This window comes from Phyllostomus discolor, chromosome 3 (genome assembly GCF_004126475.2).
Source record: "Phyllostomus discolor isolate MPI-MPIP mPhyDis1 chromosome 3, mPhyDis1.pri.v3, whole genome shotgun sequence".
NCBI lineage: Eukaryota > Metazoa > Chordata > Mammalia > Chiroptera > Phyllostomidae > Phyllostomus > Phyllostomus discolor.
The window spans coordinates 44918975-44944046 of record NC_040905.2 but is presented as its reverse complement, the minus strand read 5'-3'; the positions used below and the strand labels follow the sequence as shown (position 1 = coordinate 44944046).

General features: G+C 42.4%; 1 protein-coding gene across 1 annotated transcript in view; it reads right to left on the bottom strand.

Moving 5' to 3' along the window:
- Positions 1-1671: 1671 nt before the first annotated feature.
- Positions 1672-25072, bottom strand: part of ARHGEF28 (Rho guanine nucleotide exchange factor 28) — a 281786-nt gene continuing 258385 nt past the window's right edge. The window contains 1 exon segment of the mRNA XM_036020409.1: positions 1672-2881. Coding sequence (XP_035876302.1) covers positions 2718-2881 — 164 coding nt within the window. The 3' untranslated portion in view covers positions 1672-2717.

The following is a 25072-nucleotide window of genomic DNA, read 5'->3' as shown; positions in this document are numbered from 1 at the left end:
AGTTGAAGATCTGGTCCCAGCATACCCCCAATTGCTATGCCTCTCAGTGAGAAAGACAGAGATAGTTGAACCTGAATAACCTCAGGTTGATTCTGAGTTTGAAAGGTGGACCTGGGTCACAGTGAAGAGGACATACTGCTTACTATGTCTTTATCTGTCATCCCATCATTTAATTAGACTCACCTTCACCTTGCATAAAACTCTTGTACATACACACCCCCAGCCACCGCCACCACTTCTTCACAAGTATTTTTATTTTACACTCTTCTGAATGAACAGCGTTCCCATTGTGAGCTGGCTGGAATAGCTCCAGTGATTTATGCAGTCCTGATGAATGCAGAGGAGCCTGGACTATAAAAGTAGATGGCACATAAATTCACGCAGCCTGGAAGGGACAGAGCGAAACTATTGCTTTTCTTTCCACAACAAATCTCTTAAAGGATGACCGTCTCCTTTAAGCTCTTCAGTTCATTGGAAAAGTAGATCCTTCAGGGAAAACTTAAGTTATTATGCTGGGAGATAGGGTGGTCTCCTCTGAAGTTCGTTGGAGTTTCCATTGGAGCCACAGAGTGACCACCGCTGAGCTCTGGGCTCATTACATAGTGAAGCCAAAGTGAAAAGGAAGAACTTATCCAAAAAGCTTTGAAACTTAGTTATATTCAGTTGAAAGATCATACAATGAAAGGGGAACTTATGAATATAGGTATCTCAAAAAATGCTAAGGTTTCCCAGGATGGCTACATGAACACCCATATTTTGCGGATCTTAAAAATCAACTGAGCATGCATATTTTTAAAGAACTCCATGGAGATTTTGAACACTTTGACATATTTTCACATGCGAATATTTCCGTAACTACTGTCAGGAAAAAAGGGAAGATATTTATACAGTAGTTATGGTAGCAAGCACTTGGACTGAAATATCTGTATGGTTTTTATTTTGAGGACATAGGATCCTGGAATAGACTTTATTGGAGAGAGAGGGAAGACAGGTTTTTTTCTGTAAATGTCTTTAGGAATGGAAGATGCATCTTATAATTTAGTAGGAGTTCAGCTTGGAGGTGAAGTGACTAAAATTTTAATAAACAGTATGCATTCTGTGAAGATCAGTTTGAATTTAATGATTGCAACCAAAATGGCCAAAAGCAACAAGAGTCAGAAAACGAGTACCCCCACAAAGGCTTTTTTTTTTTTAATTAAGATTTAGCCCTCACTGGTGTGGCTCAGTGGATTGAGCACTGGACTATGAAGCAAAGGGTCGCCTATTTGATTCCTGGTCAGGGTACATGTTTGGGTTGCAGGCCAGGTCCCCAGTAGGGGACACGTGACAGGCAACCACACACTGATGTTTCTCTCCCTCTCTTTTTCCTTCCCTTCCCCTCTCTCTAAAAAAAAAATACAATATTAAAAAAATTTAACTTTGCCAAGTGAAAAATATCAAGTGGTTATTCTATTGGCAACTTCAAGTGGAAATAAAAAACATGCAAACAATGGAATCTGGGTGAATTTTTCCGCTTCCCATCATGGCTCCCTCCTGGGAAGTGTTGCAGTTCTGGGTGATTTAGTGCTTCTCCTTTATTTTCCCTTTCATAAGATGAGGTTGTGTTTGTATGTGTGTGAAATGTGTATTTTAGTATGGTCATACATGACATTAACCTTTCAAAGTAAAATCGACAGGTAAAAAGATATTTATTGACACTGACCAAAACACATACAAGTATATCCGAAAAACAGGCCGAAAACATTTTCTGGTTTGTTTCTCACGCAGGGACACATATTACTCTGAAGACAGAAGGTGCCAGCTTTCCGTTGTGGAAAAATCACATAACTGGCGGCAGGCTTTGCCGAGGGAGCAGATTTTGTCCTTAAAGAACTGCAGGGCAGAGATGCCTGTCGTGAGTGGTAGCTGGTGCTCCCAGGCCTGGCAGAGACAGGGCCAGATGAGAGAAGTGAGGGCACTACCGCAGTTTCACTATTTACATCAAAACGGACTGTGCTGGGGCCTTGCCTCTGGGCTCTCTTGAAAGATGTGGCTTGAGAACCAGCCAGCACTAAGACTAAGAAAGTGAACCTGCACAGCATGTGGCCCAGTTCAAAGAGTCCAAACTGTGTCCATAGTAGAGTGGCCTCCTGCTCAGAATAGTGCCCAGACAGCGCACACTGGTTGCATGGTGACTCACATGGCGACTGTGACAGATCACCCTCAGGAGCAACACTTGGATGTTGCAAAGAGAAATTAGCACGTGAAAACTAACCAAGGAAACACCTTTCCCACATCCTCCTCTGCCTTTTGGGGCACTGAAGCCACTCTCCACAACCAGCTGCTGGGATCATGAAAGTTTGCCCACCATGAATACCATTCTTTTCATTCAAATTGCTTCATCCAGGTCTTAAAAAGCATTTCAAAAACCAGATGACTCAGTAGAAAATGCAATATGGAATCTTAGTCCAGAGTCATAACTGAAAACATTTCTGCTTATTTAATTTCTCCTCTAGAAATCCGAAATTAGGTGTGGTAAGTTAACAATTATACAAACAGAGCTGCTTTCAATAATTTAATTATTAGACTCATGCCCCAAAAGGGAACTTGCATGAAATATTAACTGTTACTCTTAAAGCAATTTGGACACAGTCACACACACATCAGGAAAGGAAGAAAGAAATCCTCCCCCAAAACGCCAGTGTTCTGTTTTGTTTGGAAAAACAACAACAACACAATTAGAGGTAAACAATATTTTCTTCAGCTCCATCTCCATTTTCCCCGTCTTGTCTGGTCACCGTCTGTAGATTTAGCTTTGCTTCTGCTATAAACGTCTGCAGCTCAGGGCCGTGTGGATTCGAGTCAGGAGGAGTGGGGGGCTCGGTCTCAGAGATGTCCAGATCTGCAACAGACAGACAGCTCAGGTCACAGGACAGTCGGCTGGAGACCCACGAGACAGGTGAACCCTGAGTCAGTCAGCCATGGAGAGTATGGTGGAGTCCAGTGAGAAAGAAACAAAATGGGTATCGAATGATTTAATCAATGTCATTAAGATATATTTGGTCGTCTGTACAAATGTCTTCTGCAGCTAAAAATAATCTTTGTAAACTAGTCAAATAAACAGACTTGTCACCATTTGTGGGCTGTGAAAACACTGCTACTTCAGAGAGAGTGGTACCCATTTATTTTTTTAGGAAGGGTTCAAAACCTTAGAAATACAGTATATACTCTAGCTACATGTAAGTAACTATATTTTCTTCTACATAGCACCTTCTCTCAAATATCTCAAAGTCAAGAATTAACCTCAAGATAAACAATGTATCTGGGATGTCGCTGATGTGGGTAGGGGGCGGAGAGAAGGGAACCGAAGGATGGAGCCCCTTCAGCGTCACCATTACGCAAATCTGTTAACACTACACAAATCACTTAGTAAGAATAGCCAGGTTCCTAGAAAAAATTGGTCCAATGTCAACTATGCCTAGTTTTTTTCTGTTACCTAGCAACAGCAGGGCATTGTCTATTCTCCTTTCCTTCTGGTAAAACCCTCTAATATACAGTTTAACGGGGAGGCAAAAGGGGGTGGCTGATATGAAGAAAAGAAAGGCTCTGGCTGCAAACCATTTTCTCTGCACTTGTTCCACCGCCCACCCTCCCCGAGGCTCGGCTACACAGCAAGATTACAAACAGCCAGCTCCAGCTGGAGCAGACGGTGGAGTATTCGTGGAAACACAGGTGGGGAAGACGGCTAACACGGAGGCCCACCTGCTCTTTTTTCCAGTCATTAACAAGAAGTCATTATAATCCCTGCCACATTTTATTCAAAGCCTCCCTTATTTAGATGGATACGCATAACTGCTGGCATTCTAATGACAAAAACACTTGTGACTTTCGCCCTCCGGACAAGGATCTTTGGTTGTCAGAGAAAGCAGGAAGGGAGGCCTGGCAGGAATGAGAAGCAAAATGTCCTCACAAGGGTTGGTCTTAAGAGATACGACGCCTTTTGCTACACCTCCTTCTATCACTTCTTCCCTCAGGAGGCAGGGTCAATGGGAGAGGGGCAGCCAGGGCCGCAGAGTAGACCAGGTCACCTGGAGGAGCCGACCTGTGTCTCTGAGCTGAGGAGGACCCCTGGGAGAGGGGAGGGAAAGAGGAGGTGACAAGGAGAGGCTGCACTCCACAGCTCAGCTCAAAGTTTAGGTCACCCGTGACTCTAGGTGTCAATGGGGCACAAAACAATCTGTTTACATTGGGGTGACTTGATTTTACTGACCTCTATTCCAAAGCCTGTACCCCCTATACTGGGAACTCCCTCACTACAGAAAACACATCTACTGAAGATGCCTCTCACGACCACCATGAGAAGCATGCCTTCTCTGGGACTGTTGCAGGTCTTGCCGCCCTCATTTAGTCACGTAAACACAAACCCGCCAGGCCATGATCTCACTATCAGAGCAATATAAATCAGCCCAGAATGTTCTATGTCCTATTTCACCACATTCGGAGACAAAGTATGCCTGTGTGGTCACAGCACACTTCCACAATTTCAACTCTTTTCCCCAGCCGCTGATGAAGGAGGCCATTTCACCTCTAAAAACAAATATTTCTAGTTAAACTACTGATGTTAAATATTACACAATAAAAAAAAGAAAAAGAAAACCACCAAAACCTCAAAATGTCCATCTTGCTGATGCTGGCAGGTTGGGGAAGAGTTCACCTAGGACTAAATGCTGCCTCCTAGCCAGGGGCACGAGAAATGCTGCACAGAGAATGCGCAGTCACCCACAGAATGCGGCAGTTGGGAGGTGATCACTGACAAATGTGACAAGGCCGGGCACAATGGAAGCCCTTAATCCATGTCAGTTTCCTTCCTCTGCCTTTGAAACCTTTAGCAAAGAATCTAAAATACTGGTGTGCCTAGGTATCTGGGAAGTCCCCTTAATGGTTTCAAGAAAAGACTTGTTCAAAAAGGGCCAAAGAACCAAACATATATCAGAAAGAATTCTTTTATCTGAAGTTAAATTGTAGGCCCTGATTCAGGAAGATAGAAAACCAAGAATGAATTGGGGGAGGGGGTAATTTATGGGTGCACGCATGTGTTGTAAGGGGGTATGTGAGTTTACTCTGAATTTTCTCAAATAAGAATAAAAATACATCTGTAGGCAAGAGCTTGCAGGACCCTGGAGTCAACGGCCCACGTTGCAGCCCCAGATGTATGAATTGGGGTGGCTGTGGTGTGGCACCTGGAGGGGAACTCAATTTCCTTCCCCGTGTTCCTTCTTGGTTTCTACCTGAACTATGAAGGCAAGGTCAGACAGCCTGTCTTTGAAATTAAAAACCATTCAGTGATTTCTGATTTTATTATTTCACTTCAGCCCTCAAAGAACTCCAGCACAGCAATTGTATATTTCTCAAGGTCAGCCACCTTTTTCCACACTTTTTACCCCAGAGAGTTGGATCATTACACAGAACCCTAAGCTCAAAAAACCATTTGTTAAAACAAAACCTCACCAATTCAGAAAGCAGGATTCTTGGGGAATAAAGTTAACCATCCCATTTGATTTGTGATCAAAATGTCTGCAAATTGCGGGATATAGAAATAGAACACCTAATTTTTTAAATAGCAAATAAATATTAATGCAATCATAATTTGGCCAACTAAAAACCAAATGCTAATGAAATGAAACGAAACTTCAAACTACAAAGAACTTTTCAATCGAGTGCCTCCATATACCTTTCCCTCTTAGCTGACACAAAAGGGACACGGAACCATTCCTCTGGAGACGCAACAGGTAAACACCGTCATGCGTTTGTCCTTAAAACGAGGACAAACGAGATGAAACACGCAGGAGCCCAAACCCTGGTTAAACCGAGTGGAGTGGCAGGATCGTGGTGCAGGGTTTTTAAAATTTTTTTCTAGTTCACTGAACTTTTATTCATATCCTGAAACTTCATCCTTTGTGAGAAATTTCCTAACTCAGACCACTATGCAGTCTAAGTTAGTCTTCTGAACCCTCCCGCACTAGTAGCCAGAGACAGTTCCGGAAACCCTCCCTGTTGTTAGCCCCTCCTTGCAACCTGTTGGTTGACATTTGCATTTGCCATTTTAGCACTTTCCTCTGCTCACCAGTTGTTGGAACATCAAACTGTCAGGGGAGTGAGCCCAGGGTCTGGGACGACACACAACCCTGGACGTCAGCCCCCAAAAAGCTGGCACCAGTGGGAGGGAACACTGGACCCCCTTCACTGGCTCACCGCCTGCTTTACTCTTTGGAGCCAGCTGAATCATCGGTTATTTTCCAGACCAGACGCTCAGCTCAAGGTGTAAAATGCCACCATGTGCCATGTTAAAAATGAACAAAGTGCCTCCTAAACTGAGGAGTGAATGAAATCTTTTAAACCACAAGGTAAAACGTAAACTTGGGCAACTCACTTCCCTTCCTCGGGCTTCAGTTCATGGGGGATCCAACGGGAACCATCACGCAGACCTCTTAAGCGTTGTCATCTACAGCTCAAGAATTCCTACATCTGTGTTTTGGCTCAGTGCCTTACCAAATAACGTTCAAGAAGTGCAACAAATGCATGCATTTTTCAACTGCTTTATGTTCAAGAAATTCACATTTATTTATTACCAGCTGCAATTAAAATAATGTTTTTAGAGTAATTTCCAGACACATGCCCCATCCGTCTACCTTCACTCCCGCCGACAGCACGTATCTGAGTCGAGCCCACGTGCGGCCCCAGGGACGGGACTCGCAAAGCTACCTCATGAGGGGGAGACAATGTCCGCTGCCCAGACCCGCACTTGACCTTTCCTTCTACGAACAGCCTACCGAAGGGTAACTTGTCATGAAGAACAGGTTCGTGACAAGTCAGAAAGGGTTGTCTATCATTTAAAAATATTTAATTAATGTAGTCTTTGCCTTAGTCTGCATTGTTTGAACAGAAAAGCATTTTAAATCATGATAACTTTTAAACAAAAGCTGTACTGAAATTTAAAAGCTCCAGTATAATTTTCATTATGAAGATCAACTCCCAAGGTCTGAATTTAGCTCCACAGCGTGCCCAGTACCCAGGCACCCAGCAGCCCAGTGTCACAAAAAGTATGTTGAGGGCACCGATGAGATGATGGGTGATGCCTTGTTCAGCCTCGTCTTATCCTGTTCCATTCTCCTCAACACAACTCACAAACCAGAGGTTCATGCTTGCTGGGTCTTGGCTCTGTTCTCGTTTATTTTAATGAAGCGTACCTACTTATGCTCATTACTATATCCCCTGCGCATGTTCCTAAAATCCAAATTCACACTCTCCTAAAATAACTCTTCCTCCAAAAAATTTTGTCATTAATGTTCCAAGCCTGCAAAATAAGTGTATTCCCTATTTAATGATGGATTCATGCTTATACTGTGAAACATGTTAAAAATCGTTTCCTGATGGCATTACTGGCAATCACTGTTTTTCCTCGGGAGCATTAATGCACAGCATTTTCCTTCTAATGGAAAACATTTATTGTACAAAGCTTGCGGTGTCTTCAGAGCAAAAGAAAATTGGTCTCTGTCCCTTACTTTGCTCAACTCCATTTTCCATAGTGAGCCACAAAGAGGATGAGAGCCTCTGGCACAAAAACCACCCTGGAGCTGATGTGCGCAGCCAGTGATCTGGATGAGGGCCAGCATTCCCTTCAAGGTCCCTCATGTACCAACATGGCACCTGGAGCAAAACAGCCAAATTGTGCTCTGGTGTGTGTATGTGTGGGGGGTGCACATGTGTGTGGTGTGCATGTGTAAGTGTGTAATATAAGAAAGAAAACTATTAATTTTTAAGTTGTGACTATTAAAGGGGCACTTTATTTTCTTATCAGTAACATATTTGAAATAACTTATGTTGGTTAGATGGGTAATGCTGACCAGAAACACAAGGAAGATGCGATTACATTAACATAAGACACACCATGACATGCCAGCTCTCTCTGTTGTCTGAACGTGGATTTGCTCTCACGTTCTTCTTTCTCCCCCGAGGGTGCCAGTGGTAGGAGGGAGTCATAACCTTAACATCAGCAAGCTCCATGGGAGGGTGGGTGGGGCAATTGCTTCTACCTTCCCCTCTTCATTGAGATACATTTCAAAAACTGTGTTTCTCTTTATTTTTAAAGAAGCGTGTTTCCCTAAACAGGATGCTTATGTGGTAGTACTAATAAAAGAATGCTGCGGTCAAGTGAGTTGAGGAAATGCGGGGTAGATCAAGTTTCTTTATTGACAGAGCCCTCAGGACTCGAACAGGCTCACCTGTGCCACGAATCTCAGAGGGGAAAACAGCACGTGCCATCTCCCACACCCAGCAAGATGTCCTCACAGTGGGCTTTGCTATGCTGTGTTCCACATAGCATACTTTGGGAGACACTGCCCTAGAGAATGAGAAACCTATGATAGACTAAGAAACAGACAATAAATGACCAAGATGCCAGAATAAACCATGGGTGGGAAGCTGGAAGTAGGGGAAGTTTCCAAAATTCAGAAACTCTTACTCTGCATATACCATCTATAGTGGACCCAGGCAATAATCAGCAATGGCTGCTGAAAGCATTAGAAGAAGAGCTGGTGGGAAACTTTATAATGGGATGGAACAAGCTCATCACATCTGAACCCACAGAGCAGCCTTAATAACACAAAAAGAGAAACAGACATGGTAAGCCTCCTAATGGGATGCAAATAGGAAATATACAATATACACAATACAGGAAATACACAACAGCATCTATGAAGATTTTTTTCACATTGAAAAATAAGCCCTGTACCTAGTCAAAGAGCAAACATATTCCCAACTTTCAGTTTACAGGAAATATAGGGGCAAAAGAATACATTAAATGGCACCACAGGAACACAATCAGCAAAACTGGGAACATAAGACATTTTTCAGTAAATAATTTTCCCCCAAAAAAGTGTTTTAATAAACAACACAGTTTTCTCAATGAATTGTAAGATTTAAAAAAAAAGGACACGGGAACTTTAGATTAAAAGAGACTTAAGAGATACACAAACCAAATGCAATACATGAAGTTATTTGATCCCAATTCAAACAAACTGAGGGGGGAAAAATGAGACAATCAAATGAATACATGAGACAAATTCATGTATTGATGATATGATTTTAGGTAAAAATTGCTTATTCTTTAGGTGTAATAATGATACTGTGTTGATGTTAAAAAAAATAGTCCAGATCTTTTACAGGAAGAAACTAAGGCATTTGGGGGTAAGATGATGGACATCCTGGACCTGCTTTAAGACAACACAGCCTGAGAGAGGAGAGAGAAAGGGCAGCGATGACCTAGAACTGACTGTGTTGGCAAGTGTTAGGCTTGGAGTTCATTAAATGATTCTCTCTGGTTTTGTACATGTTTGAAAAGTTCCATGACACATTTTTTAAAGTCCATAGTTGGACTATAAAGTTATAAAGGGCTCTCCATCATCACGGCAGCGTAGCTTCTGAGTGACACAAACGGAACAGGGCGGCAATGAATTAGAGGCCTCCTCTGCATGCTGAGTGTGTTTAGATCGATTTTAATGCAACTGCATGACATGTCATTGGCAAGTGCCATGTATGGGTTTATATCTATCTGGAAGAACACACAATTTGTATGAACCTATTCCATAAAACAGATGAGGTTCATTTGCGTTTATAGCTACCCATAAAGACTGATGCAGATTCAGGTATGGTCTTTGTTCTTGCCTAGAAAAAAAAATCTAACATCTCCTATGTGACATATAATTCAGACAAGATCTCATTTTATACCCTGAGTGCTTTTGACCATGGTAATGAATTAATAAGATTCTCTTAGAATTCGGATTCCTATCCTTCAGCCTTTTGAGCTTACTTAAAACTAAAATGTAACATTTAAGAAATAGGAAGTAAAAGTAGTATGCCTAGTCCAACAACATCAAAGTAAATTTCAGTTCATAGTAATAGCAGGTGTCAAATAGTAATAGTATTGTCAAAAGGATGAATGAACTAGTGAATACCCGATTCAAAAATTCCACCTACTCTAATTGCAGTACTGGAAATCGCCAATTTGAAATTCTCACGTTTAGCAAGTACCTGAAAATATTTAGTCTAATTCCTGTCTTCTCAGAAGAATTACACAGCAAATTAAGATAGGATTGCTTTGTAGCGCTTATCTCTTTAAGCCACTGACATCATTTGCCCTTTGCTCTTGAGTCCAACAGTCAGTTCAGCCCTCACACCAATGCCCCACGGAAGGCAACTCTGGAGCGTGAAAGAGCCTAAACCAGCAGAGACCGGCCTAACCTGCAAGCAGAGCGCAACCTGAACACACAGGGAGCCGAAGAAAACTTCCAAGACACAATCACTATCTTCAAAGAGATTATTTAAAGGATATTCCAGCCACAAAATGAGAACAAGATTCCATAACATAGAAACTAAGAGAATAAAGTATAACAATAAGAAATGAAAAATATGCTAGCTGGATTCTTTAAATCATTGCAATAGTAGGAGGTTAAACATAAGAAAATCTCCCAGAAAGTAGAACAAAAGCATGAACAAATTGAGACAGAAGGAAAAACAAAAACAAAAACAAAAATCAGAGGCTGCAAGAGAACCAACTTATACCCAGAAGCAGTTTCAGTAAGATAAAACTAAAGAGAAGCAATTGTTTAAGAAAAATTTCTCAGAATCAAAAGAAATATACCTCTAGATTGAAAGAGCCTAGTGAATAACCCGTAAAGATGATTTTAACAAAAGACCACAGTAAGCCATATTATAAAATTCACCCAGAGAGGGTTGAAAAGATAATTCTAAATGCTTGCACAAAGTAAGAACAGGTTACAAAGGGTTAGGAATCAGAATGGCAACAGGCATCTCAACAACAACCTTGGGAAGTAGAAAAATCAACTCTTCCACAATTCTGAAGAAGAGTAAGTTTTACCTAGAATTCTAAGCCAGATATGCTGTAAAAACCAAGTGTAAAAGTAGCAAAACTAAATAAATGAAATGAAAGACATTTCAATGAATTGGGGAAAAAATGTTCTTTCATCACACCTTTTCTTAGGGAATTTGGAGATATGCTCCACCAAATAAAGAAATATGCCATTGTAGAGGAGGAATGGGATAGAGGACATGGGGTCCCACACAGGAGACAGGTGAAGAGACACCCCAGGTGGGGGTGGTGGGGGGGCCGCAGCAACAACTACAGGGCAGGCCTGAAGAACAACAGGGACACAGGGAGACGGGAGCACACAGGACGATGAAAGGGTAATTTCCAACAAGGAAAGTGAAGCTGATAGGCAATGGATGTGTTTAGTGTGCGAAATATCATTGATCAGTTATTGAGAGAGGTATAGGAGCTTTGGAGGAAAACATAGTGGGAGACAGGAACAAAGTAAGCAAATGAAAAAACTCAGGCAGGTGGTTAAAGTCTCCCAACGGCAGAACAGAACAGTCTACAACATCATTTTAAGTAACTTCTGCACATGCAACCAACTTTCCTCCATCTGAAAAGGCTCAGCTCTGATACATTTTTCCCCCAACCTTGAGGTGCCCATATACAACTTGTAAATATGATTTCTCTGAAAACTACTTTTCAAAGTATAAAATATACTGAGCCCATTCAAAAAGAATCAATGTGTCTATATAATTAAGAGTAGACACTTTTAAAATTCCAAAATCTGCTGTTAGAAAAAATCTTTATGAATAGGCAATTCACAGAAGAGGAAACCTAAAGAGCCAATAAAAACAAAAAGGTACTAAATCTCACTGGGAATCGGTGAAGTACAAATTGAAAGAATGAGTTACTATTTCATACCCATAAAATTGGCAAAAACATAGAAGTACTAGCGCTGGGAAGTACATGAAGAAACTGGAACTCTCATACTCATATATAGCTGCTGAAAGTGGTATCACACAACTTTAGACAGAAATCAGTAATACCTAGCAACACCAGGGTATCCCTGCCACTTCTAAGTCTTATAATCTAAGTGAACTCTCATTCATGGTAACAAGGAGATGTGAATAAAAGGATGCTTACTGGGAATCGTTTGCAAGAGAAAAAAAATTGGGAACATCCCAGTTTGCTCATTAGTAGGATAATGAATATGCTGTTGTTGATCCATATAATGGAATAGTATACAGCAGGTCAAAATGAACTATTCACACTGCATGTATGAATGTGCTCAATGGATGGAAAAACAAGTTGCAAAAGACACACGCACACCCATATACACATGCATATATATGGAGTGCAAGAGGGAGAGAGGGAGGAACAGAGAGAGGAGAGGACCGGAGGGGAGGGGAAGAAATGAAGGGAGGACAGCAAGGGGAGGGCAGAAGGGAGAGGGGAACAGGAGGTGGGAGAAGAGGGATAGGCTATTTAAGTGTTAAAAACAAAACATATTATTTATGGATACATATATATATGTAGTGATAGCATAAAAACACACTGTGGAACTGATATATATCACTTACAGAACACTGGCTAACTCTAAATAGGAAAAAGGATAAGGTGAAGGAACTTCATATCTATAACATGTCTTTTAAAAAAAGGCAGAGAGACATCTAAAGCAAATATGGCAGAATGTTAACATTTGTTAAATGCATGCCTGATACACATTTTCTATACTTTTCTGTAAGTTTCCAATTTTTCGTAATTAAACTTTTATATTAAAAATGCATTAAAATACACAGCACCCAATTGCAATCTGTGGTCTTTATTTGGATCTTGTCTCAAGAAAAATAAACCAAACTGGAAAAAGTACACACATACATGTTGGGAACTGCCCTACCTGGTTTCAGGAGCTGTAACCACCCCCATGGCTAAAGCTGAGTGAGCAACCTTTGGACCATAAGCCACTAGGGAGACAAAGCTTATCTCCCTGGCAGGAGTGCTGCTTCTGCTCTTTTTACTTCACCCTGCCTGACCCCAGTGCTTGATCAGTTAGCCAATGATGGGTGAGAGTCCTCAAGGAGGCAATGACCTGAGACAGACACGATCACATGGAGGCCCCAGGGAAGGACTTGGGGGGCAATAGAAAAAGGGGGTAATGGACCCTCACCCCTTGGCTTTGACATAGCCTGAGTCCTCATTCTGTCTGGAAGAAGTCTCCTAATCTCCTGGCTGCCTTACTCCACTGCCTGCCTTAAGCCTGAAACAATGCCATGGTGGGTGTAGCACTGTACTGGAAAGGGCGGGTTCCTAGGGCCATCAGGCCTAAGAAAGAATATGTAAAATCCTGTGAAACCTGCTTTGTTTAGAATGCTCTCACTTAAATGATAAGGGTCCAAGCAGGAAGTGAGTTTGCTCCCCAAAGTTTTATGGCCATTTAGCTATCTGACCCTGACTCAAAATAGGCCCTCAGAGTTCTCTCTATGTTATCTATTGTTTGATCCTTACTGCCTGATAATGATTAATGAGCTTTATGTATACACCCAAATTGAATACAATAAAAGCCTCAAGGCAAGGGTGCTCTCCTCTTGAAAGGGTGGCCGAGGCGCTCCAAGGCTTGCTCTCCCTTTGAGGGAGAAGTCTCACCATCCCTTTTCCTCTGCAGGACTTGGTAGTCCATGTGAATTTATTTCGTCTCATCCATAACACTTCGGACACTGTGGGCCGATGTCTGAGTCACACACATATGTACAAAACAACTGAAAATTTAAATACTGATTATATGTTGATATTATGGAACTTTTATTAATTTTTTCCTTGGTGTGATAATAGTTTAAAAATAGAGCCCTATGTTTTAGAGATATATGCTGAAATGTTATGGATCAATAATTATTTATACGCCATTTTTAGATATTGCTTCAAAATAATGCAGGGTGGGGAGGAAGGAGTCTTGCTAAAACAAGACTGGCCTAAGTCCCTAAATTTTTGAAGTTGGGTGGTTGTTATACTTCTCCATTTAGTTTCGTACATGTCTGAAATTGTCCATAATACATTCAGGTAGACAAAAATACAAGTTCAATTTTTAGATCAAAACAAGTTAAAGTACTCAAATCTTGGAGTACCTGGCAAAAATCAGGGACAACTTTTAGGAGTGAGCTGAATCAAACGACATGCAAGTCTCCAGCTGCCAGGGCAGGGCGGCATTTCCACAGCACTGAATTCCTCTGGAGGTCGTGGTGGCCGGGACTTCCAAGCACCGAGCCAACGAAGTGGGCTTTCTGGAGCTGCCTGCAGCATGGCCCTGCCTGCCCTCGCTGAAAGAGTTATGCCTCTCATTTAGCTGAGAAAAGAAAAACTGAATTCATTTCCCTGCCAGGTGAATAATGCAGGAAATCAACCTAGGAATTTTAATGCTGCATTTAGTTCTTACTGGTTCAGTAGAGGGAAACGCAGCTGTTCAAATTCCTAAGCGTACAAAATCCAGTGTTTTTCTCTAAATCAGAAGGCAGCAAGCAATTAGACCAAACACACCCAAGGTAATTAGTTCTACCTACTTCTTAATAATTATGTTATTACTAGACTTTAAAAAAAGGCATGCGATTTTTGAAAGGTCTACAAAGGAGGGTATTTTTCTCTTGATCACCTATAAAACCATGAGATGTCACAGAACTTACATGCCTTTTCTGTTCTGAGAAGTTGATAGTTACAGTTTTCAGAGCAACATAAAACCCTTTTTCAAAATGAGAAACATTACTTTTGTAATTCGTATTTGTTTGAAACAGCATTTGCCAAGAAACAAACCCTGAAACATCTTTTCCAACTGCACCCTTGAGTTTATGTCACTCGAAAGTGGTTATAATTTTTAAAGTGCAACATAACATATAGAAAATGTCTTGTTGGATGCAGATTTTCACACCCTTGGCATTCTTTTCACATTTGTGTTTATTATTAGAGTAAAGATACTATGTTATATTTTTGAAAATTAAATTTAAAGTAAGTTTTTTTAATGAATTATACAATTAAAGAAGTAGGCACTTTGCAGAGCAGAGGCAAAATTAGGACTTTAAAACACCAAAAGAGCAATGGAAAGATAGCATAGGCATCACACGATAAAAGGCGCTATTCCTTAGAGCCATCTCTCCCAGTCTGGAATCGTCTCCTGCATACACATGTCCTGTAAAGCTCCTCCACTTGTAAATATTTGTGCCTTCTGACACGTGACCTATGACTAACACTGGAGCCTAAAGAAGCTTGCTAATTTCACCTTAATTATCTACCAGCAGACAGAACCCCAAGTTGGCACCATATCCTCCTCCTTTTAGACAGACCTTTTTCTCCTGTCCATGACTCTTCTCAAGAAGGAGCCACAGCACTACCATAGAATTTAACTTTTCTTTAGTGGAAAAAATCAGCCACCAAAAAAAGGACCATGAAGAGTAGGCTCAGCTACTCCCTTAGTGGCTAGTAGCCCCCGCTCCTTCCAGACCGCCCACGGCCACAAAGCACACGGCCCTGAAAGGGCCTACTCCCTCCTGGAGTAGGAAGATGTGAACTCAGATAACTGCCATAAAGACTGGACATCCTGCTCAATGGCTAACGAATACTACCCACAACTGGACACCACATCGGGGACCCTCCAGAGGGAGAGCTCCCAGATGAGGTGGCCAGGACAGACTTTAGAGAGACAGCGTCTGAACTGAGCCTTGAAAGCTGACCAGGATGTCTCCACAGGTGGCCTTCTGTGCAGGTATTCCAGGTGGAGTGTGCCACTCTTTGCAAGGGGAGAAAATGCTAGACGCTGTAGGAAAAAAAAGAGTTGTCAAGTTTGGCTGGAATATGAGTGAAGGTGAATAAAGGGGGGGGGTAGGTGCTGGAAAAGTAGGCTGCAGAGGGTCTGGAGTGGGAGTATTGGGAGTTTTAACCCTCAGGGTTAAGCTTAGCAGCTACTGATGACCAGGACCCTTCTATGGTCCCCTCTCCGTCTGCGCACTTGGCTTCACCGGCACACAGTGCTGCAGTGAAACGAGATCTGGCTACAGGAGCAGGGGGAAAGGAGCTGGCTGCATGGTCCCTGATTTTTGCCTGCCTGGAATGAGGCCACATTTAGCCAATTAAGTTTTCATCCCTTTGATGGATAAAGCCTTCATTCTTTGTCCATTAGTAGAAGGCATGCCAAATGAAGCTGGTTTGAGCTTCTTATCCACTCATTCTTCAATAAGCGCTGAGGGCCCAGTGTGCACCCTGTACTGGGCTGGACACCAGGGAAGCCGAGCTGAGCGAGATCTCGTCCAGCACCCAGGACATTTATAGTCACTACAATCACTTCAAAAACTGTTTGTTTCTTAAAAGTTAACTAGGTCCCTATTCTAGGAGCTATTCTACTCCAAGAGAAATGAAAACATAATTCACAAAAAGCCTATACAAGACTATACAAGAGCCTATACAAGAATGATCACAGCAGCTTTATCCAAAATAGCAAAACACTAGAAATAAGCCAGGTGTCCATCAAAAGAGGAATGGATGAGTAAATGGTAAATACATCAATGGAAAATAATTAAGTAATAAAAGGGAACCAACACGCAGGCCTCTTCAGCGTCTTCTACAGTTCAAGAATTTTTATTCATGCAGCAGCATAGATGGATCTCAATAATAAGATGCTGAGTGGAAGAAAACAAGCTGCACACAGAAAGGCACAGTGTCTGATTCCATTCCGCTCCAGAATCAGCAGAAGGAACCTGTGGTGATGGAAAGCAGATGAGGATTTGCTTCTCGGGGTGGGGTTGGTTGGAGAGAGGTAGGAGGGGGCTTTCTGGAGGGATGGAAACATTCTGTGCCTCGATAATTTTTCCATAAAAACTGAACAACAGAGTTAATTGCTGGGCATTTCACTGTATGCAAAACACATCTCAATCAATAAGCTATATAAAGCATCTTGGAGTCTAAAGAAGGGAAAAGTGACAAAATATGGTGGAAAGTGTAGTACGAGGATCTGCCGGGCCCTTCAAAGTCACACACATGAGAGGCTCCTAACCCAGACTGAAAGGGCCTGGGTAGAGTCTGGAAGAAAGTGACCTGGAGCTGCATCCTGAAAGATGAGTAAGGGTTAACCAGGTTGGGAATGAAGGATGGAGGAGAGGATATTCCCAACAGAGGAAACATACATGCAAGGTGTGGGGGGCCTGCCCTTCTGCATGACTGAGGGAACTCCATACACCTGGACCACAGGACAAGAATGGATGGAATAGTATGAGTCTGAGGCTAAGAGATCAAAGGCCAGAGCAGTCCTCCAGGCCCAACACATAACCTCCTGTGCTCCCTCAGGGGTGACTGACTTTAGCACATGGCACGTTTGAATGAACCCAAGAAAGGTGACCCAGACGAGCCCCTTAACAGGTTGGACATGAACTTTGTCCACAGGCCCAGGTGCCGGCCTGGGGACTAAACAGAGCTCTATCTTAAATCCATCATGTTGAATTTTGTTTTCAAAACACAGTCCATGTGATAAATTGTGTTTGGATATGTGATTGGATTTGAACTGTTCCCAAGGGAAAAAAATGTATTTGAAGGGTGTGCCATAGGCAAGAATTTATTTCCACATCTACTTACACCAGTGTTTCTTCCAGTGCATTTCAAGAAAGAGTTGCCCTGCCAGATGCTGGGCCAGAGAGGAGGATGCCGTGATTACGTAGGTTCGGGAAGTGCCACTTCTGGAGAGTCACAGGACACGTGAGCGCAACAGAAACTCTGAAGAAGTACACTCCCCAAACGGGCCATTTCTCCACATTGATGGGAACTTTTTATCATGTAGAACCTAGTAGGAGCCAGGAGAGTCGTGGAACATTTTTTTGAGATGTGCCTTCTCAGATAATACCCAAAAGAGAGTAAGTTTCTCAGGTCGCCAGAGCAAACATTGTGGGAGCAGTCCAGGGGCTCAAGTGACCCCATGCATTTCCTCTCGATCTACCCCGTTCCTTAACACCAGCTATAGGAGTAACAGTGATAACACCTAGGCCTACGGAGTACTTCCAAAGTTCCGAGTAGTTTGTGCTTTGTCTTATGTAACACTCCTACCACCTACCACGTAGGTACTATCATCAGAAGTCCTATTTTATGGGTGAGAAAACAGACACACCAAGGAAGTGTGAACACCTGTTTAAAATCCCATAGGTAATAAATGGCAGAGCTGGAATACGGCCACCCCACACATAACTGCTGAGCCTTGTACATTAACCGCGGTGCCCACCAGCCATCTCCGTTGTTCAGTATTCATCAGCTGCCTTCCCTCATGCACGCGTTCAACTGCGTTCATGCACACACATGTTCATTCGGTCCACTCCCCGCTTAGAAGCACCGACAAATTCGTGTTTGTTACACTGGAAAAGTATGGTTTTAGTCTATTTTGATGAAATTTGGTTTAGGAGGTGGGAAAAGGTGGGCTCTTCATCCTCTCACCTTTGAATGACAGAAAAATACCACATCACCTACTTTCCTCACAGGAACAGGTCTGGTTTTGGTCATTTTGATCAAAACTAATATTTGCCAGGCAGGGTCCAACCTTAGTGGATTTTCTGGGTCAGCAGTGTTTCAGTTATTTAACCAAGCCTTTGATGAAACACACTTTCTGAATTTTCCTGAACCACACATTCCCAAAGTTAGCCAACGGTCTGAAAATAATCACCCCTTAAAAAACTGAAAATCATCAGCAATAACCACCATGGAAGTACTGTAAGTGTGCAGAACTATGTATTCAGAAAATAAATATTTTGCCTTTAAGCCCATCTTGATTTATAAAAATAAAAATATAATTGTGTCCCGACGTGGGTGGGTGGGTGTGGCTAGATGTGTGTGGGTATCTGAGCATCTTCAGCACTGCAGTAGGCAGAGACGGCATCTGACAAACACACCTGCCCTATCTCTATATCCACACATCCACATCTCTTATCTGATGAATACGAAGAGGAAATATTTTAATTTACTGGCAGCATTTGCAAAAATGTTTCCATATTCTTACTAGGAGCAACGATAACTACTTTGAGTAGGATAATTTCAATGGGGTTTTCCCCGGCACTTCCTTTGCTTTTAGGCTCACACCGTTCAGATTCAGGACCCCTCTACCCCTTATTCATTAAGACCTCTCAGAGCAGAGTGAGCTCATTCAAGACAAATTTGTATCTGATCTTTCACAATGTTTTACCTCAGGCTGCTGTTCAGCATAAAATAGCTTGAAAACATTTTAAATCTATGCGCAGGGAGTTGAGTCAAGTACCCTGAGTGGAGTTGAGTACACCCACCCCCTTGCTGTATTGCTGCATTCTCCCTTCAAGGTGAGGGCGGGTGGGATTCCAGGGCACAGTCCCCAGAGAGACATCAGTTTGCAACTGCACTTCCTCACACTGGAACCTGGATGCAAAACAGGATCTCACGACTACACACAGACCAACAGACCATCACATCTGAGCCAAAATCGTTCCTTGTGCTTTTCCCCTCCAACCTATGTGCCAGTGAGTAGTAGTTTGCACATGAAAAATTCTGTGAGTCTATTTTAGAGCTCATGTCGAACAGAAGCGTCAAGCATCTAAAAATATAGGATGAGCTATGTGTGTATAATCTGTCATGCAAATCTGGATAAATGAACAAGTAATCAAAAATAGCACAAGTCTGGTAGGAATAAATTCATCAAAAGTCAGAAGTTGAACCGACTCATTGGAAGTAATATCAGTTTTGAAAGCTTTTAATTTCTTAAAAGAAAATTCGATTGTAATCAAATGGAATATACATTAAGCTTCCATATTGTTGTTTTAAGAACATCCCCAAAACAGAACCATATGGAAGTAAAGACAACACAATATACATACACTTATATAATTTTAAGAGTATGTAATAGCTCCACATTTACTTTGCTGAAATAAGAAAAAAAAATCAGGATAGCTAAACAGTTAACTTCACCTCTTAGGGCACATCTGAAATGACAAGAATACAAGCTAAGATCCTAAACACGCAGATTCCAGAAGCTTTCGGCAAAGCCAAGCACGCGAGATCTCCTTGACTTCTGACATCGCACCATCCCATCTCCTGCCATCCACCGCTAGCAAATGCCAGTGTATTCTGTGGATGGAAACATGCTTCCTTTCTGAATCATCCTTACAGAGACATCCCAAAATATGGCCTGCTGCAGTTGAGAATGACCGCCCTGAATTGGGAGGGCGGGGGGACCAAAATTACAGCCTTCTGCAATAATCCAGAAGAATCAAGAATTTTCTCATCGAAATGACCAGCATCTAGACAGGGGTGTCAAACTCATATTCACCAGGGGCCACATCAGCCACATGGTTGCCTTCAAAGGGCTGAATGTGATTTTAGGACTGTATAAGTGTAACTACTTCTTACCAGTTAAGCAGACACTCAGCGCTGCGGCCAGGTAGAAACAAGGTGCTGGGCGGATAAAACAAGGTGGAGGGCTGGCTTCGGCCTGTGACCTTGTGTTTGCCACCCGTGGTCTAAACTGAATGAGGCAAACAAGAGGCCTATACTGACAGAGCAGGAAAGGGCCACGCCATCTTTGAGAAATGGGAGCTTCAAAACTCAGAATCTGAAGAGAGTGTCCAGGCTTCTGAGGACAGGTTAGAACACAGTGTTAAAGTCACCATCTTATTCAAGGCTGAACACGAAGAGGGCTCTGAGCATGCGATTCCTGTTTGTGTTGCTGGAGGATTTATGAGACTCAGAGTGCAATACCCTTACTGCAGTCTTACAACATTCTGTATGATTAATTGATTGCAAATCACTGCACAGGATGCCAAGATCACTGGTAGGAAGCAGGTCATTAAAGAAAATTAACTCTGCCAATGTTTTGCTTGTAAATGTTGTTTCCAAAGCCTGACAGCACCATTTCTTCCAAAATGGCCTCAATTCACTGGAGAAGCAGTCTCTTGCATATCTGGTGGATGATCCAAATATTCTATATTTAATCCCAGCATCCTGCATGTTGTGCTCTAGGAAGAAAGAGCTGTAGTGTGGTGCAATTTGCAGAGAGAACTGTAGAAAAGAGTCACCAGGAAAATAACTCTGCACAGCCTTACTGTGAAATTGTTCTGCAAATGCTCAGAGTCCTATCCTGCATTAACTGGAAACTTTGTAAGACTACATTTTTCCTTAGGTAAATTTTCAAACCAAGCATTGACATATCAAATTAAATTGAATTAATATCTCATCCAGAAAGAGCATAGATACCCTGGCCCCTTCTCCAAGGAAACTCAACAGTGATTTATCATGGCAAATTAACATCTCTGCAGATCAAAACTCAGTCCCAGGCTTATTTATTATCTGGCTGGAAGTCTGAGCAGAACAACAGGACGAGGCTTCTCCCCTCAGCCAGCTGCGTCTGGGAACTGACCAGCTGAGAACACACGGTGCCGTTCAGTCCGTCTGGGGCAAAGTAAAGGGATATATTTCTTAAGAGGCCACCACACTTCATTTTAAGATTGCTATAATGAATATGTGATATTTCAGGCGATATTTTAAAGCTGACAAGTGGAAGGCCTTGCCACAGAAAGTGGTTCACCTTCTAGGAGAGTATTTAACTAAACAAATACTAATTGTTCCGCCTGGGGAGATACACTGACCTGGTAAATAGGATTTAGCAGAAGAAAGGGGGCTTACGAAAGTGTTTCACTGATGTGGAGCTGACTACCCACTTTTAGTTCACTGGGGTTCGAGCTACTTCATTGTTAAAAACTGCCCCAGTGAACAGATAGGTTGACTAATAGTTACTGATACAATTAAATGCAAAATTGCTTACATGTCATCTTCCTAAAATGGTAGCAATGGATGTGTTTCTACTTGTTTAGAATAAATCAAAGCATTTTATTGAGAACAAATCTAAGTTTTTATTTGCTATACATAGCCATATGGGACTACACGTACAAAAACCTAAATGGAAAAATAACACGTATAGAAAGGTCTCTCTGGAGGTGTACGGAGAGCACCTGGACCTGAATGACAAACAGGACTGCAGCCCAGGCGGCAAACTTACTCAGCACTAATAAGGAAGGAAAGGTGGTCATTGCTGAAGCCTGCCAACTAGAACCCACAAAGGTATCAGAGGCAGACAGTCCTGCTGTTACCCCGCCATTTTTTAAGAACAGCATCTACTATAGGCTCAGTGAAACACTTCGGACAGAGAAAGACAAATTTCATGTAATTTCACCTATACGTGAAATCTAAACAACAAAATAAACGAAACAGAAGCGAACTCATAGACAGAACAAACTGGGGGTTTCCAGATAGGAGGGGGACTGGGGGACTGGGTAAAAAAAGGTGAAGGGATAAGAAGTACACATTGGTAGTTACAGAACAGTCATGGGACGTAACGTACAGCATAGGGAACATAGTCAATCATGCATTAATAACTATGTATGGTGTCAAAGGGTATTATTATCAGGGAGGTCACTTCATAAATTATGTAATTGTCTGGCCCCTATGCCATATACCTGAAACTAATATAACAATATAGGATGTCAAAGATCGATAAACAAACACAGAAAGAACACCATCTAACTACGCCCATCTTACAGAGGTTTTGAAACTCACTCACTCCGTCAGCCAGAGAGAGGCGCTCCTGCAGCCTGCCTGTGTTGACCGCCATCCTGCTTTGTTCCACTTGCTTTTCTCAACCCCTCTCAGCGCCTCAGTAGAGTCCAGCTGCCTGCTGCAAGCTCACAGTTGCTCTCATTTTTGCTAAAGAGTGTGAACCTTAACTCCTTCCCTCGAGTTGTAAATATTTTTCGAATGTCCACTGCATGCCAAACGCTGTGCTTGGTGCTTGTCATAAAGCAATTAAAGACGGCATGTGTAGCTCTCTACCCCCATGAAGCTTATTCTACCATGAGGTGGACATAGTGTAAATTATTACACATGCAATGAATTCCAGTTATGATAAGTGCTACTAAGAGATGCTTTCTAGTGACTCTGAACCTTATTTTTCTTTTTTTTTTTAATATCAGTTTATCCAGGACTAACAAGGGCAAACTGATTCAGGATAACCAAACTCAAATAAGAGATTAAGGTCATAAACCAGAACACAATTTTAGAATGTGAAGTGAGAAATCATTTAAGATAAAATACTCCTGTTGGCTGTCCTCAACGTTTTCTTTCCAGTAGGAAAGAGCACTCAGAGAGCCCACGCACCATGAGAAGGTTTCCTGGGGCTACACTGATATAATGCAGCTGATGAGGGCTGGGCGCTCTGTAGTCATAGACACCGTACATCCCAAATTGAGATATCTGGTCTCGTTGCCAGAAATGTCTCGCATTTGGTCCTGAAAGCAGGGTTGACTGATGTAACTTCTTCCTCCACAGAGAAGAACAGATGGGAGAAATGCTGTGCTTTCAGTCCTTCCTCCTCAGGACACTTCTGGTGAGATCCTAACAAACGCCTCCAGCACAGAGGGGTAGTTACCCTTTATATTCTAATACATTTCCATTCTGAGTAAAATGCCCCCAGTTTACAGCTGCCTTTTTAAAATCATATTTTAAACTAGTGGCTTCCTGCTGACATTTAGGAGATACTCTCATTTTTATCACAGGCCACCCCCAAATCACAATTAAAGTGAATTATTTCCAGAAGGTACCCGCGAATGAAGAAAGCTGATGTTCATTGGTTCCCAGGACATGCTATGCACTTTTTTCTTTTTCTTTTTCTTTTTTTTTTTAGTTCTTTTAACACTTCATTCTCTGTTGTGTGGATGGGGAATTAAGGCCTAGGGATCAGGCAGCCGTGGGAGCCTCAGGGAGCATTCAAATGGAGGTTCTCTAACATCAAGCCTAGGTCGGCGGTGCAGGGAGAGGTGCTGGCTGCTTCAGCATCACCTGAGGAGAACGTTCAGTGCAGAAATCTGCAGGCCTCGGCCAAGCCCCCACAGACCAGAAGCTCTGAACCGAGGAAGTCAGACTTTCATCGCACTCTCCGAAAAGCCCCACTGCCCCGCCAGTTTCAGTGACCAGCCCGCCCCCGGTACCTTCTCATCAGCCTCATGGTTAGAGGGCGCCCTCCCTGGCACCATAGCAGGGTTGGGGGGCTGGAGTTGGGGCAAAGTCTCTCCAAGTTTTAAGCTACTAGCCTTTAAACGTCCAGTACATTCAACTCCATTTTTCTAGATTCATTTTTTCACAGAGACTAAATAAAAAGTGGAAGAGAAAAGTTGCCTTATTTGAAAAACAGACAGTTAACATGGTCTCACGGGATCACTGCAAAGAGCAAACACGAACATGAATTTAAATGTTTTGGAATGACATGAAGTGCCATATAATATTACAATATTAGATTACATTATTATTTACCCAAAGGTGAATTACTAATGTAGTAATAGGGGCAACATTTCCAAACCAGGAGGACTATCCCCTCCTCAATTTAAGTGGAGAAAAAAAGTAAGACCACCTGTTTTCATCAATAAATTTTACTGGAATGCAGTGAATCCCATTCTTTATGCATCGTCCACGGCTGCTTTCGAGCTCCAGTCGCAGAGTTAACTACATTCCACAGAGACCTGATGGCCCAAAAAGACTAAAATATTCATTCTGTTGTCCTTTAAGAAAAAGTCTGCCACCCACTGAACCAGATGGCTGTATTCTTCATAGGGAAATGTAAAATAACCGTCCTCATCTAAACACTCCACATTTTAACCAAGCCCTAAAACTGGAATCTCCATGGCTGGATGGACATAGGGATGAGGAAGGAGACGGTCCCCAGATTTTGGTGTGTGGACAGGGTGGTGCCTCCATTGCCAGTTTCGGATCATTATCCCACGCTTCACTGGGACTGCAAGCAGCATGCCTTATCCTTTAGGTATGTTTGGTATGTAAATAGTTACAAACTTCCCTTCCAAACCCCACCCTTAGTCACTTTGAGAATAAAAGCCACACTGTACTACAGCAGTCTAATATGTTGCCCACAGTCCATATATACACATGTATATGTACCTGTATGTATACCTGCTTTTCATGTTTTAAGCTAAGGATAAAACCCAAGGCCAAGCCTAACCTCCAGAATCTTTTGTCCTGAGTGGACTCCTACTTCGGCAGCTTGTTCAAAACAAACTGGAACCCAGGGTGGGAATAAACAGGCAGCCACACAGCTGGCTGGCTGCCTCGGAATCCACCCACCTGCCGGTGCTGCTCTCCCGCTGCGCACTGGGCTCCGCGCTGAGG